Source organism: Copadichromis virginalis, linkage group LG2 (genome assembly GCF_057382275.1).
Source record: "Copadichromis virginalis isolate Kocher_CV1m ecotype Utaka linkage group LG2, C_Virginalis_male_GT1.1, whole genome shotgun sequence".
Taxonomy (NCBI): domain Eukaryota; kingdom Metazoa; phylum Chordata; class Actinopteri; order Cichliformes; family Cichlidae; genus Copadichromis; species Copadichromis virginalis.
This window is the reverse complement of record NC_140619.1, coordinates 30,108,916-30,126,278: the sequence shown is the minus strand read 5'-3', so window position 1 is coordinate 30,126,278 and position 17,363 is coordinate 30,108,916. Positions and strand designations below refer to the sequence as shown.

The window sequence follows — 17,363 nt, the reverse complement described above, 5'->3', positions numbered from 1 at the left end:
TCATCCACTTTTCGGGTTGTGTGTCAGTGTCGTTGCTGCTTTGGGTCTGTAGAGGCTTATCTGCCACGTCAGTTGTCGTCGCTGTTTAACAAAACTGTCAAGTAAGACTAGTTGTTTTGTTTTACTCTTGCACACTTGCGATATTGCAGATTGTCATATGTTGCAGACTAGAATTTTTGGTTGGATTAGTAAGCCTCTGCGGGTTTACTGATTGAAGTAGCAAGTTTTAATGTGTTATAATTTGTGTGTGCACACGGTACACGGTTCATTTAGGAAGTTCACTTTCCTTTGCATCATACATTAGAGGCTATTTTACTTTGAAAGGCTTGGCAAACATAAACCTGTTTTCTGCAGATGGCCGTCAGAGCGCATGCTTGGATGTGCGCAAATATTTGAAAAGCGCCTAAGTTCAGCCTGTCTTTTACGATCGCTTACTTTATTCTTTGCAAGCGATGTTCTTGATTATTGGCTATGACATGGGCCTGTTTAATGCATTATTTGCTGACAGCACTGCAAAAACTTCTAGACCAAAACTGCGGGTGAACTTTGAACACATGTTGCACAATGAAAGGGAGCAGTTGTGTTTTGTAGGCCAAAGTTCAACCCTTTTTTAACCAAATTTTTAACCTTGGATGTGTTGAAGGAGAACAGAATGTTGTTGGATTTTGTGTCAGATGGAAAACAAGATTAAATCTTCCTCGTACCACTAATGGTTGAAGACTTTCCAAACACCTGCCAAAAAACCTGTATTGTTATTTCTCTTAGGATGACTCATCCGTTCCCATCCCTTTCTCCGGAGCAGAAGAGGGAGCTCTCTGACATTGCTCAGAGGATCGTGGCTCCAGGAAAGGGAATCCTGGCTGCAGATGAATCAACAGGTGAGCCACCCTTTTATTTAGTACTCCATGCTGAGAGGTAAATGCTGTGCATGCAGGTGAAATTATTTTCTGTGTTGTGTTTCTCTTTAAAGGCACCATGGCGAAGCGGCTCCAGAAAATCAACGTGGAGAACACCGAGGAGAACCGCCGCAGCTTCCGTGACATCCTCTTCTCCTCTGATGCCTCCTTCTCAAACTGCGTGGGTGGCATCATCTTCTTCCACGAGACACTCTACCAGAAGTCAGACAGTGGGAAGCTGTTCCCCCAGCTCGTCAAGGAAAAGGGCATTGTTGTTGGCATCAAAGTAAGGAGCAAGCAGTGTCTGACCCTTTGAATCTCAGAGATAAAGATTTTTTTAGAATTTGCTGACATGTTTGCATTTTCTTGCTTTAGGTGGACAAAGGCACAGCTGGTCTGATGGGAACAGATGGAGAGACCACCACACAAGGTAACGCGGATTCAACACCTTGTGCATTTCTCTGCAAATCTCATCACAATGATGCAGAATAAGCCTTTCAAAGACGGGGTTGCTAATGTTCTTTGGCTTCTCTAGGACTTGATGGCCTCTCAGAGCGCTGTGCCCAGTACAAAAAGGACGGCTGTGACTTTGCCAAGTGGAGGTGTGTGCTCAAGATCTCAGATGGCTGCCCATCAGCTCTTGCCATTGCAGAGAACGCCAATGTCCTCGCCAGATATGCCAGTATCTGCCAACAGGTGCGTGTATAGCAAATTGCTCTACATAAAAGGCTGACAAATTGGGTAAATTCTAGTCATTCATTTGAACTTGTATTCACCAGAATGGCCTTGTGCCCATTGTGGAGCCAGAGATCCTGCCTGATGGAGACCATGACCTTCAGCGTTGCCAGTACGCCACAGAAAAGGTAAGCAAGACCACCAGCAGCAAAGGATATTCCCAGTACATAAGATGGGAAGGGTGTCTAGTAATAAATCTGCCGGGTCATCTTTAGGTCCTGGCTGCAGTGTACAAGGCTCTGTCTGACCACCATGTGTACCTGGAGGGCACTCTGCTGAAGCCCAACATGGTCACTGCTGGACACTCCTGCACTAAGAAGTACACCCCTCAGGAAGTTGCCATGGCTACAGTGACTGCTCTGAGGCGGACCGTGCCTGCCTCAGTGCCTGGTAAGTGGCATGAGGACAGCTTTTACATTACAGTTAAGGAAGGTGCAGAGCAGTTCATTTGATTATGAGTATGACACTATTTTTCTGTTTCTTTAAAGGCATCTGCTTCCTGTCCGGAGGGCAGAGTGAAGAGGAGGCCTCCGTCAACCTGAACGCCATCAATCAGGTGCCTCTGCACCGTCCCTGGAAGCTGACCTTCTCTTACGGTCGTGCACTCCAGGCTTCTGCTCTTGCTGCCTGGAAGGGCAAAGCTGAAAACAAGGCAGCCACACAGCAAACTTTCATCACCAGAGCCAAGGTCAATGAGTAGTACTGATCCTCAGTAGATACTATTAACGAGTGTTATCAATTTGCTGAGGACTGTTTACTGAACTGGCTGTCAAATAATGCTTATCTTGCATTGCCCAACTTTACACTGTCTAGTAAATGATTGTTGTTGGTCCCCCCCCCCCCCCCGTTCTATTTAGTCTTACGCTAATGTGACACAAGTAACTTGGCTGATAATTAACTTTCCAATTTGACTTTGTCCTGTCTTTTTTTCCTCCCCCTCTGCTCTTCCCCTCAGATCAATGGCCTGGCTTCCAAAGGAGAGTACAAGCCCACCGGTGCAGCTGGCCAGGCCTCCACACAGTCTCTGTACACTGCCAGCTATGTATATTAAATACTGTGACAATAACCCAAGAAAAACAAATCAAGAATTGCACATGGACCAAATATAACTACAAGAAAATCTCCTTCTGGGTGCCCATCCTCCCTGCATTACCAACACCAGGGGGAGACTTCTGTCAAAATGTTCAACTACTGTTTGTCTACTTAATGAAATCTCCCAAAATAAAAGACCAAAATGTTTTTGATATCAGTGTCTTCATGAGTTGTATCCACCACTGATGGAGTAAATTCCTTGCACATATATATATATATATATATATATATATATATATATATATATATATATATATATATATATATATAAAACTAACACCCAGCACGCCCCTGCGGGCGGTTTATCCTTCAAGCTCGGGTCCTCTACCAGAGGCCTGGGAGCTTGAGGGTCCTGCGCAGTATCTTAGCTGTTCCCAGGACTGCGCTCTTCTGGACAGAGATCTCCGATGTTGTTCCTGGGATCTGCTGGAGCCACTCGCCTAGCTTGGGAGTCACCGCACCTAGTGCTCCGATTACCACGGGGACCACCGTTACCTTCACCCTCCACATCCTCTCGAGCTCTTCTCTGAGCCCTTGGTATTTCTCCAGCTTCTCGTGTTCCTTCTTCCTGATATTGCTGTCATTCGGAACCGCTACATCGATCACTACGGCCATCTTCTTCTGTTTGTCTACCACCACTATGTCCGGTTGGTTAGCCACCACCATTTTGTCCGTCTGTATCTGGAAGTCCCACAGGATCTTAGCTCGGTCATTCTCCACCACCCTTGGGGGCATCTCCCATTTTGACCTCGGGACTTCCAGGTTATACTCGGCACAGATGTTCCTGTACACTATGCCGGCCACTTGGTTATGGCGTTCCATGTATGCCTTGCCTGCTAGCATCTTGCACCCTGCTGTTATGTGCTGGATTGTCTCTGGGGCATCTTTACACAGCCTGCACCTGGGGTCTTGCCTGGTGTGATAGACCCCAGCCTCTATGGATCTTGTGCTCAGAGCTTGTTCTTGTGCTGCCATGATTAGTGCCTCTGTGCTGTCTTTCAGTCCAGCTTTGTCCAGCCACTGGTAGGATTTCTGGATATCAGCCACCTCCTCTATCTGCCGGTGGTACATACCGTGCAGGGGCCTGTCCTTCCATGCTGGTTCCTCGCCTTCCTCCACTTTCTTGAGTTTCTGCTGCCTGAGGTATTCACTGAGCACTCGGTCAGTTGGGGCCATCTTCCCAATGTATTCTTGGATGTTCGTTGTCTCATCCTGGACTGTGGTGCTGACACTCACCAGTCCCCGGCCCCCTTCCTTCCGCTTAGCGTACAGCCTCAGGGTGCTGGATTTGGGGTGAAACCCTCCATGCATGGTAAGGAGCTTTCTTGTCTTTATGTCAGTGGCTTCTATCTCCTCCTTTGGCCAGCCTATTACCCCAGCAGGGTACCTGATCACGGGCAAGGCGTACGTGTTGATGGCCCGGATCTTGTTCTTACCATTCAGCTGACTCCTCAGGACTTGCCTGACCCTCTGCAGGTACTTGGTGGTTGCAGCTTTTCTAGCGGCCTCTTCATGGTTCCCATTCGCCTGTGGGATCCCCAAGTACTTGTAACTGTCCTCTATGTCTGCAATGTTGCCTTCTGGTAGTTCAATCCCCTCAGTTCTGACTACCTTCCCTCTCTTTGTTACCATCCGACTACACTTCTCCAGTCCGAACGACATTCCAATGTCATTGCTGTATAGCCTGGTAGTGTGGATCAGTGAATCGATGTCTTGTTCACTCTTGGCATACAGCTTGATGTCATCCATGTACAGGAGGTGGCTGACAACTGCTCCGTTCTGTAGTCGGTATCCGTAGCCAGTCTTGTTAATGATCTCACTGAGGGGGTTCAGGCCTATGCAGAACAGCAGTGGGGACAGAGCATCTCCTTGGTAGATCCCGCACTTGATGGTGACTTGTGCTATGGGCTTGGAGTTGGCCTCTAGTGTTGTACGCCACATCCCCATTGAGTTCCTGATGAAGGCTCTTAGGGTCCCATTGATCTTGTACAATTCTAGGCATTCCAGTATCCAGCTGTGGGGCATTGAGTCATAGGCCTTCTTGTAATCAATCCAGGCAGTGCACAGGTTGGTCAGTCTGGTCTTGCAGTCTCGGCTGATTGTTCTGTCTACCAGTAGCTGGTGTTTTGCGCCTCTGGTATTCTTGCCAATTCCTTTCTGTGTCCCGCTCATGTATTGACCCATGTGCCTGTTCATCTTAGCCGATATGATGCCTGACAGGAGCTTCCATGTAGTACTGAGGCAGGTTATTGGTCGGTAGTTGGAGGGGACCGGTCCCTTCTTGGGGTCCTTGGGGATCAGGACCGTCCGGCCTTCAGTTAGCCATTCCGGGTGTCTCTCGTTAACTAGCAGCTGGTTCATTTGTGCTGCCAGACGCTCGTGGAGTGCAGTCAGCTTCTTCAGCCAGTAGGCGTGAACCATGTCGGGCCCTGGTGCTGTCCAACTCTTCATACTGGAGACCCTTTCTTGGATATCTGCCACTGTGATGGTTACTGGACCCTGTTCAGGGAGGTCGCTGTGGTCTGCCCTCAGATCCTCTAGCCACTGAGCATTGCCGTTATGGGTTGCATCCTTCTCCCATATGCTCTTCCAGTATTGCTCCGTCTCCAGCCTTGGTGGTGCTGTTCTCTTATTGTTCCCTTGCCACTGAGAGTACACCTTTGCTGGTTCTGTGGAGAACAGCTGGTTTATTCTCCTGCCTTCTATCTCTCTGGTGTACCTCCTCAAGCGGCTGGCCAAGGCTGTGAGTCTTTGCTTGGCAGTTTCCAAGGCCTCAGGTATGGACAGCTTGCTGTATTTCTTAGGCACCTTATTTGTCGCACCTTTCTGCAACTCCGTTAGTTGGCTAACCTCCCTCCGTGCTACTTTGATCTTGCCCTCTAGCCTCCTTCTCCATGGAGGGTACTGCCCCTTGTCGCTGTTCAACTTGTAGCCAAGCATCTCACTGATCACTGTTGCCGTATTGTAGATCAGCTTGTTAGTGTCGGTAATCGTGGTTGTAGGTATTGCCCGTAGTGCTGCATTAACATCATCTAGCAGACCTTCTGAGGGAACTTCACGTAATCTTGGTAACCGGCTACGCGGGATCCAGGTTTCAAGCTTGGCCATGATCCTATTTTTCAGGTCAGTTCCTCTCGCACTCAACGATCCTTCTCCTATCGCACTTGGGGCTATGTACCCAATCTCGGGTGGGGGTGATGATATCTCCCCCCTGACCTGGCGTCCTGACTCCTCCTTGCCGTAGCATTTGTGTTGTACCTCGTCAATCTCTAGCTGTGAGAGCAGTCCCTTCTTTCGAATGTTGGAACACTGAGCTACTAGTTGTTTCGCCGTCATTGTGGATGTTGGGTATCGAAGAATCCATAGGTCCCTCATCCTATTCATGTAGCCCCTTCCGCCGGGGTTACTTGCATAGTAGCATTCCAACAACGCCCTGTTTTCGTCTCTTGCCCACCGATGCCTTCTTGTTCCAGTAGCCCACTTTTCGTCAGGGTGCCCTGGTTCCTCAACACCTGACGCGGACCTTGTTGATCCGGGCGACGTCCGAGCCGGCATGCCTTCATATTTATCTGTCTCGCTCATGTCTGCGGTAGGCTTGCTTAGCATAGGGGGTCTAGCCTTAGGACCCTTACTGGATACAGACGCCCCAGGCAGGAATCGAACTTGCGATCCTCTGTTCCAAAGGCGTGTAGTCTAACCACTACGCTATCCAGCTGCTTTGGTGGCAGCAACTAAATACACTGACTGAAGGTGGTGTTAGGAAGCTGCTGCCTTGTCCACAGAATCGTTTTACTATTATCAATATTATATATATATATATATATATATATATATATATATATATATATATATATATATATATATATATTAGAAAACCTACTCCTGTTTCTTAATACATAAAGTTTAATGTGCTACTACAGAAAACACTGGGGCACCTGAGATGTTGATTGGGGATAAAATCAAAGGTTTAAACATTTAAGTGCAGAATACAAAGCAAAGTTTAGTGATAGTCAAAGACAAATAAGACACTGTTAACAATGCAGATACAATTAGATGCAAAATCTTGGACATCTCTGAAAAGATGACACGTATAATAGATTTTCAAAATTACCAAAGGTCTGATGAAGATATTAACAATAAAGTGTTTTTAACAAGTATGTTTTGTTTTTTTTAATTAATTAATTTTTAATTTTTTTTAAAAACCAAACTTTTATAGTTTATACCCGTTCCAGGTACCGTCCTGAATTTTGGCATTTACAGCCAAGTTGTGTGACTAACAAATGCTAGGTAGCCTAGATGTTGTCCAACATATACGGTATGACATCTGGCCTTGTTCAACACATTCAGTCGATGTGTACGGTTGCCAGACAGATTGGTTATCTTCCTGAAAAAGTTCTTCTAAGATAGTTTTTTTTTTTTCCCCCTCACAGATTCCACAGGTAAGAAACTAGTGAGCAAATAATCACATTTGACTTTTGCTATTTGACTTTTAACCCACAGTAGATTTTCACTTATTGTGGCTTAATATATGAAAACTTGTTTCCACCACTGGGAAGGGAAAAAAAGCCGTGGATATGACAACCCATTCATCCATTCTCTTCCACTTATCATTTTCAGGGTCACCAGGTCGCTGGAGCCTATCCCAGCTACTATAAGGCGAGAGGCAGGATAAACCCTGGACAGGTCGCTAGTCTGTCACAGGGCTAACACACAGAGACAAACAACCAATCACACTCAGGTTCACACTCACATTTACACGCATGGGCATTTTAGAATGACCAATTAACCTAACCTCACTAACTGCATGTCTTTGGACTGTGGGAGGAAGCCAGAGTACCCAGAGAGAACCCACACAAAGACAGGGAGAACATGCACTCCCCACAGGGAAAGGCTCCGACCAGGTGGTAGAATCTTGCTGTGAGGCAACAGTGCACAGCGCCACCGTGCCGCCCTGATAATACCCTGATAACAACTGGACGTAATGTTGATATGTCAACATTATTATTATCTCAAGTGAGTTACATTGCTTAAAAAATGTATTCGACCACCTCACAATGTAATGTTTATCCCACAGCTTTACTAAATGAAAATTAGTGGTAATTACCAAAGATATTTTTTTATGTTTCTGTAGTGGTTAATCCATCAGTACACACACTCCTTAACTAGAGTTATATTTTTAATGTTAAAATACAATTATTGTTGTTATCCAAACCAAATTAGAATGTTTAAATTTACTGTTTTACAAAAACTGAAAAAATAGTAAAATGCATTATTATTATTCTTACTATTATTTTAATAAAGTGCCAAATTACAGCAAAAACAAGGGTTTCAGTGGTCAAATGTTATACTTGAAAATAACTTGAAATTTCAAGGTATCTTTTATCTCATAGTTCATTTTATTTAAGTCATAAAACTTTATTTTTTGATGAAGGCTAAGATTCATACGGTAGATGAAAGTTGAATAGCCCATGGACCAGTGGCCTTATTCAATAAGAATATTCTGTATGATGCAACTTCACAGTTAATGCTTATTTTAATATTTAATATTAATTAATTAATTAAGTTCTAGATTCATCACTTGACTTTTAGTAATAATGAATTCTTTCAATTTCTTTGGAGGTAGTTTAGCATGACAATACTTACTCTACAATGTTAATTCAATTACAATTAACAAATGCTGAATTTGTGCAATGTAAGAAAGAATCAAAGATGGATACTTGTGGCAACTTTGTTTGAGTAACAATTGGCCATAAATTTAGCCAATGAATTTAATGCTTTTTAGCAGGAAAACCTCTGATGTTGAGGCTTCCTTGAACGCACCAGCCAAAATTGCACCATAACTATGCATAATTCTAAATGTTTTAGGTGCATCACTATTGATTAAATATCTGTTTCAAAGAAGTTTTGTAGCCTTTAATTTGACTGCCATATAATTTAAATTAAATGTCTGAATAATAAGAAATGAATATAAAAAATTACAGTATTACTTTTTATTTAAAGGTTTTTTTCTTTTCTTTTTTTTTAAAGAGTCTTAAAGATTTTCCAAAATAGTGTATTTCCATACCAGCTCAAGTCCATCTTCTTTGTTTCCCTCAGTCACAGTTAAGCTAACATATCCACTCAAGTTTTTTTTTGTTATCCTTTTAAGACAGTGTATGTCTATTTTATATTAAAACCTGCATTACAGAAAAGTTTCTGATGTAGACCAAATGTTAAGCTACATGAGTGCGTCTCAGTTTTGATGGGCGAACTGTTTATGTGTTGCTCAGTTCCTCTGGGGTGTCACAAAAAAGAGCAGCATCTTTGTAATGCAGTTTAAAAAAAAATGCAGATTACTCCTACTTTTAATGTCCAGTCGAGTCTAATCTTTATGTACAGCCTATTTCATACTTTATTAGGCACACTTGTTCAACTGCTTGGCAATACAAATATCTAATCAGACCATCACATAGCAAGAACTCAGTTCTTTAGACATGTAGACATGGTCAAGACAGCCTGCTGAAGTCCAAACTGAGCATCAAAATGAAAAAGAGAAAAAAACAGGATCCAGTTAGCTGCAGTTCTCTGGGTGAAAAATGTCTTACTGATGCCAGATGTCAGAGGAGAATGGCCAGACTCGTTTGAGCTGATGGGAAGGCCACAATACGTCAAATAGCCACCTGTGACAACCAAGGTATGCAAAAGAGCATCTCTGAACGCACAACACGTGAAACCTTGAAGCAGATGGCAATAAACAGCTGTAGCTAAAATTCACATGGGACAACAGAAAATTGTAAAACATCGACTGTTCTGATGAGTCTCAATTTCTGCTGCAACATTGGATGATAGGATGAGAATTTGGCATAAAACACATGACAAAAGTGATACATCCTGCCTTGTATGAGTAGTTCAGGCTGCCGCTGGTGCTGTAATAGTGTCAGGGATATTTATTTGGCACCCTTAATACCAACTGAATATTGTTTAAATGCCACAGTGCACCTGAGTTAATCTACTGTATGTTTGGGAAACTGAGCATCAGTATTTAGCAGACACATCTCTCTCGTTCTCTCGCCTCTTCAGCCGAAATTCCCCCAAGCTGTCGCCTTGTCGTCCGGCTTTGTGACGAACTTTGTTTAACCTCCACATTTGATGGCCACTGTGGAGGTTAAACAAACTATCTGACGTCATTAGCCGTTTCCGGGTCCAAACTCCCCTTCAGTTCCCAAACTCAAACACTGTGCCATCCCTGAGAGTTAAAAGCTATCTCTCTTACTAATCTTACTTAATTCGTCACACTGAGTTCCCTGACACATATAAACATATAGAGTACTGTGCAAAAGTATTGAGCCATCTCTCACTTCAAGTTTTGGTAGGAAAATGAGAGAGATGCAGCAATTTATTGAAATGTACAAACTCACATGAAAATATCATTTATAAGGCAAAAACAGAGTTTGTACAGCTCTAATCTATGCAAAGATTAACATAATGAAATGAGAATATTTATATTGGCTTAACAAAAGTTTATGTTTAAATCAGTACACAATTACTGCACAAAATATAAAAAGATTTTACGCAAACAGGAAAAACAGAGTTTATACCGAGGCTTCTTAGATCACAGTGCAGTACCTGCTCCCTCTGTAACCAGAGGTCAAAGCTAATAGTTTACTCATCCAGTTACAACATGTCATATTGTAAAATGTCTTCAGTTAAACATTCAGTACAGAGTACAAAGCACCGTTTAATGACAGTCAAACACTACTAATAAGACACTAATAATAATGCAGATACAATTAGATGGAAAATTTTGGACGTCTCTGAAAAGATGACACGCATAACAGATTTTCTACATGGCTTCCAAATGACTAAAGGTCTGATGAGGAAGGAAATTTTCAGATATTAACAATAAAAAAGGAATTTCTAACAAGTATGTTTTAAAACAAATCAAAACTTTTATGGTTGGACTGAATTTTGACACTTGTCACAAACAAATGTTGCATAGCCCAGATGTTGTCCAACATATAGTGTATGACATCTGGCCGAGGTCAACACATTCAGTCGATGAGAAGAGATTTGCAGACGTGCAGCAGGGAAACGCAAGGGCTGCCAGACAGATTAGTCGTTATTGCCTTCCTGAAAAAGTTCTTCTAAGATAGTTTTTCCTCACAGTGATGACATAAATGATTTTAGTTCAAGAACAAGTGTCGCAAGAGACCAACAAGTGTGTTTTAGTAAGGTCGTGTAATGTTTAATAATACTTTAAAAAGATGTCCTCAGTCCGATGGCGTTTCAGTCCTCGGTGGTGGAATTTGCTGGACGATGACCTGAAAAAACAAAACAAAACATGAAAGTGGAAGAAAAATAAAATGATGAGTGACCAAAGCTATTGAAAACTGTCCTTCAGCAGATATCCCTGGGATAAATCGGACTCTGTGGCATGTTTCTTTGAAGTAGACAGAAGGCTTGTATGTCAATAATAAAAAAATAAAATATGCTATTACCTGAGTGCGTGTGGATTTCAGTGCGAAACTTGCGACAGTGGTTAGAAAAATGAGAATCACTAACACTGAAATACTGGAGACCAGTAAAATGGCTTCGATACTTTTCAGCAGCATCTACAGTGACAGAAAGTGAGAGTTATTGATATGCTGTGAAAACATGCATGTCATACAATCATAATCAAAAAATAGATATGTACTGTAACTCACCACACTTGCATCGTTCAAATGAAATCGCAAAAAAAAAAAGTAGGGATAAGAGAGGACCTGGATCATCCTGTATATGAAAGAGATTACGATTCCAAAGATGGAAACCACATACAGGGCCAAGCACACAGTCACCTGGGAAAGATAAGTTAATCAAAATTAATTAGGCCACTGAATTAGGAAGGACTGTAGGAGTATAAACAAGGCTGAAAATCACAAATAGGAAATAAAACCATGACGTACCATCTTCTTGGACGGATGCAACTCAGTGTAGACTGACAGGATTCCACAGGTAAGAAACTAGTGAGCAAATAATCACAACAAATGATGCTGTTTGACCTTAACCCACAGTAGATTTATGGGTGATATTTTCACAGTGTGAAGCTGTGTGAGTCTGTCTTCATACAATACATCTTTTGTAGGAAACTATGAATACTTGCTGATGTTTATTTGTCATTGGAAAGATCTAGTTAACACGTAGCATTGCAATTGTACCAGATGCATTTTTAAAACCTTTTGGTATTATGACTGTGTGTCATGCTTGTGCTGTTAACCTAACAAACTGATGGTTGTAGCCTCATATTTATAGCACAGGCAGTACTTTGAACTTTTCTGAACAATAACTGCACAGAAGATATGACCAGTCAAGTTCAATCATTTTTAGCTGTCAGCATGTCAGTGCTAGCCAGTAAAATGCTACAGTAAGTACCAGAGCTCCCTGCCAAAAGGGAATGAGTTGAGCAGAGAATTTGAACTCTTCATTGGAGAACTGAAATCCCATTAACAACTCAGCACAGCCAAACATCAGAATGACAATCTGGAAAGGGGAAGAGGAAGAATGGATGAGAGTGTCTACAGCTGCATCAGCTTATAGCTATCCTCGTGTATAAATCTGCTTATTTAAGATTTTGCTTATCTGATGTGTTACCCCAAGACTTCTGGGCTCCTTTCGGACAAAGCGATGCAGAGGTTTGCTGGACATAGGCACATTGCTGCTAGTCCCCTGATCCCCATTTCTTTCTGTTGTCCCCTCCTCTCTAGTCGTTGTCTGAGTTCCCTCCATTTTCAGGAGACTACACACAGTGCTTGGCTGTGGGTCAAAAAGACTTAATTGAACTGGATGCTTCCCCACAGCAGCACAGATTGTTGGGGGCAGAATATCTGTGGAGTAGCAGAAAACATTTAAAAGCCAGATGAATGCAAGATTTTTCAAAAGTCTTAGAAAACATGACTCACCCTGTCTTAGATTTTCATGCAGAAAAAGCAGAGTGAAAGATAACAGGAAGGGAATGTTGTGGGTGGAAAGAGGAAGTGTGGCAATTTGAGACTTCTTTTTTTATTAAGTGGTGGGGCTAAAGACTGTCTGGAAGTTACAGGCTTAGGCTGTTCCACAGTATAGTGAGTAAACCACTCAGTTAAAATGAAATCCCCATTAGGTCTGTGCACACTTACTGTATTATAAGTAGATCGGCATTATTGGCAGAGTTAGTGAAACTACTGACAACCTGGTATGTATTATTTTTGTGCAAAGCTAATTGAACCTCGTGCGTGTGACATTGCATCTAAACAGAAAAATTAGTTAAAGTTAAAGTGAGTTTCAGCAGGTAAGGGCTCAGTGTGGGGGAAAAGAATCACAGCTCACAATAATTTCTATTAAGATTTCCACAAGTATTCCACATTGTACCTGGAAGTAGTGCTTGGATACGAAAGAAGAGTTACATCCTGGAGATTAAATACAAGTATTCTAAGCACGATGAAAGAACAAATTAGTCAAGATATAATAGATTATATAGCGGAAAATAATAATGAAGAAGTTTCCCCAAGTATTCTATTGGATGCCCTAAAAGCAGTGATAAGAGGAAAACTCATAGGTTACAGCGCTAATTTAAAAAAGAAGAGAAATGAGCATTTAAGAAAACTCCAGACACAACTACAATATCTTGAAGATGCCCATAAAATAAGCGCAGTTACAAACTTACAATTAGAAATACAAAAGAAGAAAAACGAAATTGATGAAATTTTTTCAAGTGAAATACAAAAAAATATGGTTTTTTTAAAACAAAGATACTATGAGGTAGGAGGCAAATCTGCTAAATTACTGGCTTATAAATTAAAAAAACAACAATTAGAAAATACAATATATAAAATAAAGGACCCTCAAACAAATAACATTGTGTATAAACTTGAAGATATACAGTCAGCCTTCCTAAAATTCTACAAAGAACTATATACACAACCTAGAGTGGATATTAAAGGTATGATATCTTTTTTAGATTCATTCGACTTACCAAAGTTGAATGAAAAACAGAATATAACCCTAATCAAGGACATATCTGAATTTGAAATTAAAAAAGCTATTACAAAATTGAAACCGAATAAATGCCCAGGCCCAGATGGATTCCCATCAGACTGGTATAAAGAAATGAAAGAGGTACTGATTCCTTTGATGAGAACATCATTCAACTATATTTTAAAGACGGGAGTAATTCCCCCATCTTGGAATGAGGCTTCTATCTCTATAATAGCTAAAGAAGGAAAGGACAGGCTTGACTGTGGAAATTACCGCCCCATTAGTGTTCTTAACCAGGACTTTAAGATATTTACATACATTCTTGCCAAAAGAATTGAAAATATTCTTGTTCAGATAATTAGTTTGGATCAGACTGGTTTTATTAAGCAGAGACAAACGCAAGATAATGTTCGCCGAACACTACACGTTATTGATTATGTTAGGAAAAATAAAATTCAGATGGTCCTTATGAGCTTAGATGCAGAAAAGGCCTTCGATCGGGTTAATTGGGAATTTTTATACAAAGTCATGGATAAATTCGGATTCCATCAATCGTTTATCAGGATTATACAAGCATTATATAAATCACCAAAGGCAAGAATCAAAGTTAACGGGGCGCTTTCAAATGTTTTTAACCTACAGAGAGGGACACGTCAGGGTTGTCCTCTAAGCCCCTCACTCTTTGCTCTCTTCATAGAGGCCCTGAGTCAAAGTGTAATACAAAGCAATACTATTATTGGAGTCAAGATTAGGGGTCGAGAGCATAAGATTTCCTTGTTTGCTGACGATATTTTGATTTATTTGACAAATCCAAACACTACTTTCCCCAAGCTATTGTCACTTCTGGAGATCTTTAGTTCAATATCAGGTTATAAACTAAATATATCGAAGACTCAGATATTAACTTTTAACTATGAGCCCAATTATGAAATTAAGGCTAAAGCCAATTTGAAATGGGAAACGGAGCAGATGAAGTATCTTGGAGTAAATATTACTAAAGATCTGTCTAAGATATACAATGCAAACTTTAATCCTTTAAGGTATAAAATAAATGAGGATATTAAAAGATGGAATTTATTACCATTTTTAAATTTTGAATCACGTATAGATACAGTTAAAATGAATATCTTGCCCAGGATGCTCTACCTATTCCAAACACTCCCAGTAGAAATAACTGACAAACAATTTCGGGAATGGGACAAAATAATCTCTAGGTTTATATGGCAGGGGAAAAAACCACGGATTAAGTACCAAACTATTCAGTTGGCTAAAGACAAAGGAGGGTTGGGGTTCCCATGTTTGAAAGACTATTATATTTCTGCTCAATTGAGGACATTAGTGTGTTGGTGTAATGTAGATTATCAAGCGAGATGGAAAGAACTAGAAACAGTGACCTTAAAAGATTCTCCAATTCAGGCAATTCTAGGGGATGTGACACTTATTAAAAAACAAATTCATCAAGGAAACCAATGGATTAACCTACCTTTAAAACTCTGGTTACAATTTCTTAATAAGAATGATTGGATTGAAGAGGTTAGGATTTTAAGATGGTGCGCTTTTGACAGTGATTTTTTACCTAATGAATTAGACGTAAGATATAAAAAATGGTCTGGACAAGGTTTAACGGCATATTGTATGTTTTACGATAAGGGAATTCTTAGGGACTTCCAATCAATAAAAGATCAATACCAGTTAAGTAAAACTGACTTTTTTAGGTTCTTACAAATTAGGCATCATCTATATAATTTTATACCTAAGAGAACAGATCTTTTTTCTTTACCTGTTCTGAGTATATTTGTCAAGGCTTATCAGGCTGACACAGGCCTTAAGGTGATTTCAAGATTGTACAAGGGTATACAAGAGGTTAAGAAGTGGAATACTACCTACATCAAAAAAAAAATGGGAAAATGAAACAAATATAGCAATATCAGATAACATTTGGTATGAGCAGTGCGCTTTTCAGTGGAGAATTTCTAGTTCTAATACATGGAGATGTTACGGTTGGAAGAGTAGCTGTAGGTTTTTTATTACCCCTGCACAAAGTAAACATTATTTTAATCACTCTAATTGCTGGAGAAATTGTGGGGCCCAAGGAGTAAAACATTTTCTTCTGTTCTGGTCTTGCCCAAGGATCAACATTTTTTGGGTATTGATCCACTCTGAGTTGCAGATTATTTTTGGTATGCAGCTTCCCTTTAATTGGGACGAACTTTTGTTTGGATATTTATACTCAGTAAATGTAGATAAAATGTCTAAGCAGTTGTATGGTATCCTGAGTTTGGCTGCCCGTAAAATTATTACCAAGAAATGGCTTAGTGTGAAAATTCCATCACTGGGTGATTGGCATGAGACTGTACATGGGATGTTTAAAATGGAAAGAATTACCTTCATTAAAAGACTCCAGTTTGATATATTTAGTGAAATTTGGGGTAAATGGAAACACTACATCCGGTTAAGGAGACCCGATCTTGTTTGAATCTCTGTAACTATATATGCCACATTTCTGAATCGTTATGTGTTTATATGTATATGTTAGTATGTATGAGACTACAAGTGAACACATATGTAAGTAGGTATGTGTATGTATGCTTAAGAATATGGGTGTGTGAGTGAATATGTGTGTGCGAGTACATACACACTAGAGGGTACACCCGTCTGTTTTTCTTATTTTTATTTATTTATTTATTTTTTTATTATTTACGTCTGTTCTTGATTATATGTTTATTTTGGATTATTTGTGTTTATATAGGTTGTTTAATAAAAAGAGAATAACAAAAAAAAAAAAAGATTTCCACAAGATTTCTATTCTCTACACTGACAGCTTACTGTTTATACTCACTTTATACTAGACGGCCGGTAACGGAGAGACTAAAGGTGGTTACGCCCTCTTGTAACAGAGAGGATGTATGTCAGCCCGTTCTCACGCGTGACGATTTGTCAAGTCCAGAGGCGTTCCTGACCTAACCTTATCCCGAACCTTAACCAGCACTTTAAAGAAGTTAGTGTTTTCCAAAGCGATTTAAGTAAAATAAACGCATATGTGTAGATTCATTCCAAACTGTTCTCATGTTTCTTAATTTTTCCGATCTCGTAATCTAGGGAAGTGTTTGGTGTTTGGGAGTGAGAACGTGTTGTGTATTCTATCAAAACACGGCAGAACAATGTGTCCTTCTAACTCATCTAAACAAGGCATTCTGTAAAGGGTATAACAAATATGGCAGTCTTTCATGAAACAACAACTGTAATCTCCACATTTCCAGTTTTTTCCTCAAAATAGTATTTTAACTTTTTCCCTCCTCAAAACAACATTATGTAACTTGATCTCCAAATTTTGATTTTATTCTCAATTTCAGCAATATATGTTTTGTATTAATTTGGCCCCAATGGTCCTTCTTACCTCGTCTTGGATTTTCATGCAGCAAAAGCAGCGTGAAAGATAACGGGAAGGGATTATTGTGGGTAGAAAGAGAAAGAGACAGTTTTTTTCATTAAGGGGAGGAGCCAAAGACTTTGATTGGAAGTTACAGGCTGAAACTGTTCCACAGTGTGGTCAGTGAAAACTCCATGAGGTCTGTGCACACTGACTGTGTTATAAGTGTAAGCAGGTGTACATAAAAAAAAACAACAACTTTACCTACTTAAAGTCTTTAAGTGAGGCTTTTTTAAAAA

The 17,363-nt window shown here is 40.5% G+C and overlaps 2 protein-coding genes across 3 annotated transcripts; one reads left to right on the top strand and one right to left on the bottom strand.

Annotated features, from left to right (window-relative positions):
- Window positions 1-2,875, top strand: aldob (aldolase b, fructose-bisphosphate). The gene is made up of 9 exons (XM_085478545.1): window positions 1-101; window positions 766-878; window positions 971-1,182; window positions 1,272-1,326; window positions 1,432-1,592; window positions 1,676-1,759; window positions 1,847-2,021; window positions 2,120-2,319; window positions 2,587-2,875. The coding sequence occupies exons 2-9, from the start codon at window positions 767-769 to the stop codon at window positions 2,680-2,682; spliced, it is 1,095 nt and encodes a 364-aa protein (XP_085334671.1). The 5' UTR covers window positions 1-101; window position 766; the 3' UTR covers window positions 2,683-2,875.
- A 7,205-nt stretch (window positions 2,876-10,080) lies between these two features.
- Window positions 10,081-17,170, bottom strand: LOC146717610 (uncharacterized). 2 transcript variants are annotated; one of them, XM_085478532.1, is made up of 7 exons: window positions 17,092-17,170; window positions 12,333-12,565; window positions 12,114-12,221; window positions 11,648-11,704; window positions 11,408-11,539; window positions 11,201-11,314; window positions 10,081-11,023 (listed from the first exon to the last, which is right to left on the bottom strand). In XM_085478532.1, the coding sequence occupies exons 2-7, from the start codon at window positions 12,465-12,467 to the stop codon at window positions 10,973-10,975; spliced, it is 597 nt and encodes a 198-aa protein (XP_085334658.1). In that variant the 5' UTR covers window positions 12,468-12,565; window positions 17,092-17,170; the 3' UTR covers window positions 10,081-10,972. The 2 variants fall into 2 exon arrangements, with proteins under 2 accessions (XP_085334658.1, XP_085334653.1); XM_085478527.1 differs by lacking the exon at window positions 17,092-17,170 and adding an exon at window positions 12,641-13,020.
- Between the last annotated feature and the right edge of the window lie 193 nt (window positions 17,171-17,363).

Coding starts and splice junctions, on each gene's coding strand:
- aldob (XM_085478545.1), top strand. CDS start 767: ATGACTCATCCGTTCCCATCCCTTTCTCCGGAGCAGAAGAGGGAGCTC. Junction 879..970: donor GGCTGCAGATGAATCAACAG/GTGAGCCACCCT, acceptor TTCTCTTTAAAG/GCACCATGGCGAAGCGGCTC. Junction 1,760..1,846: donor GCCAGTACGCCACAGAAAAG/GTAAGCAAGACC, acceptor GGTCATCTTTAG/GTCCTGGCTGCAGTGTACAA.
- LOC146717610 (XM_085478532.1), bottom strand. CDS start 12,467: ATGGAGGGAACTCAGACAACGACTAGAGAGGAGGGGACAACAGAAAGA. Junction 12,222..12,332: donor AGGAGCCCAGAAGTCTTGGG/GTAACACATCAG, acceptor TCCCCTTTCCAG/ATTGTCATTCTGATGTTTGG. Junction 11,024..11,200: donor TGAAATCCACACGCACTCAG/GTAATAGCATAT, acceptor TTGTTTTTTCAG/GTCATCGTCCAGCAAATTCC.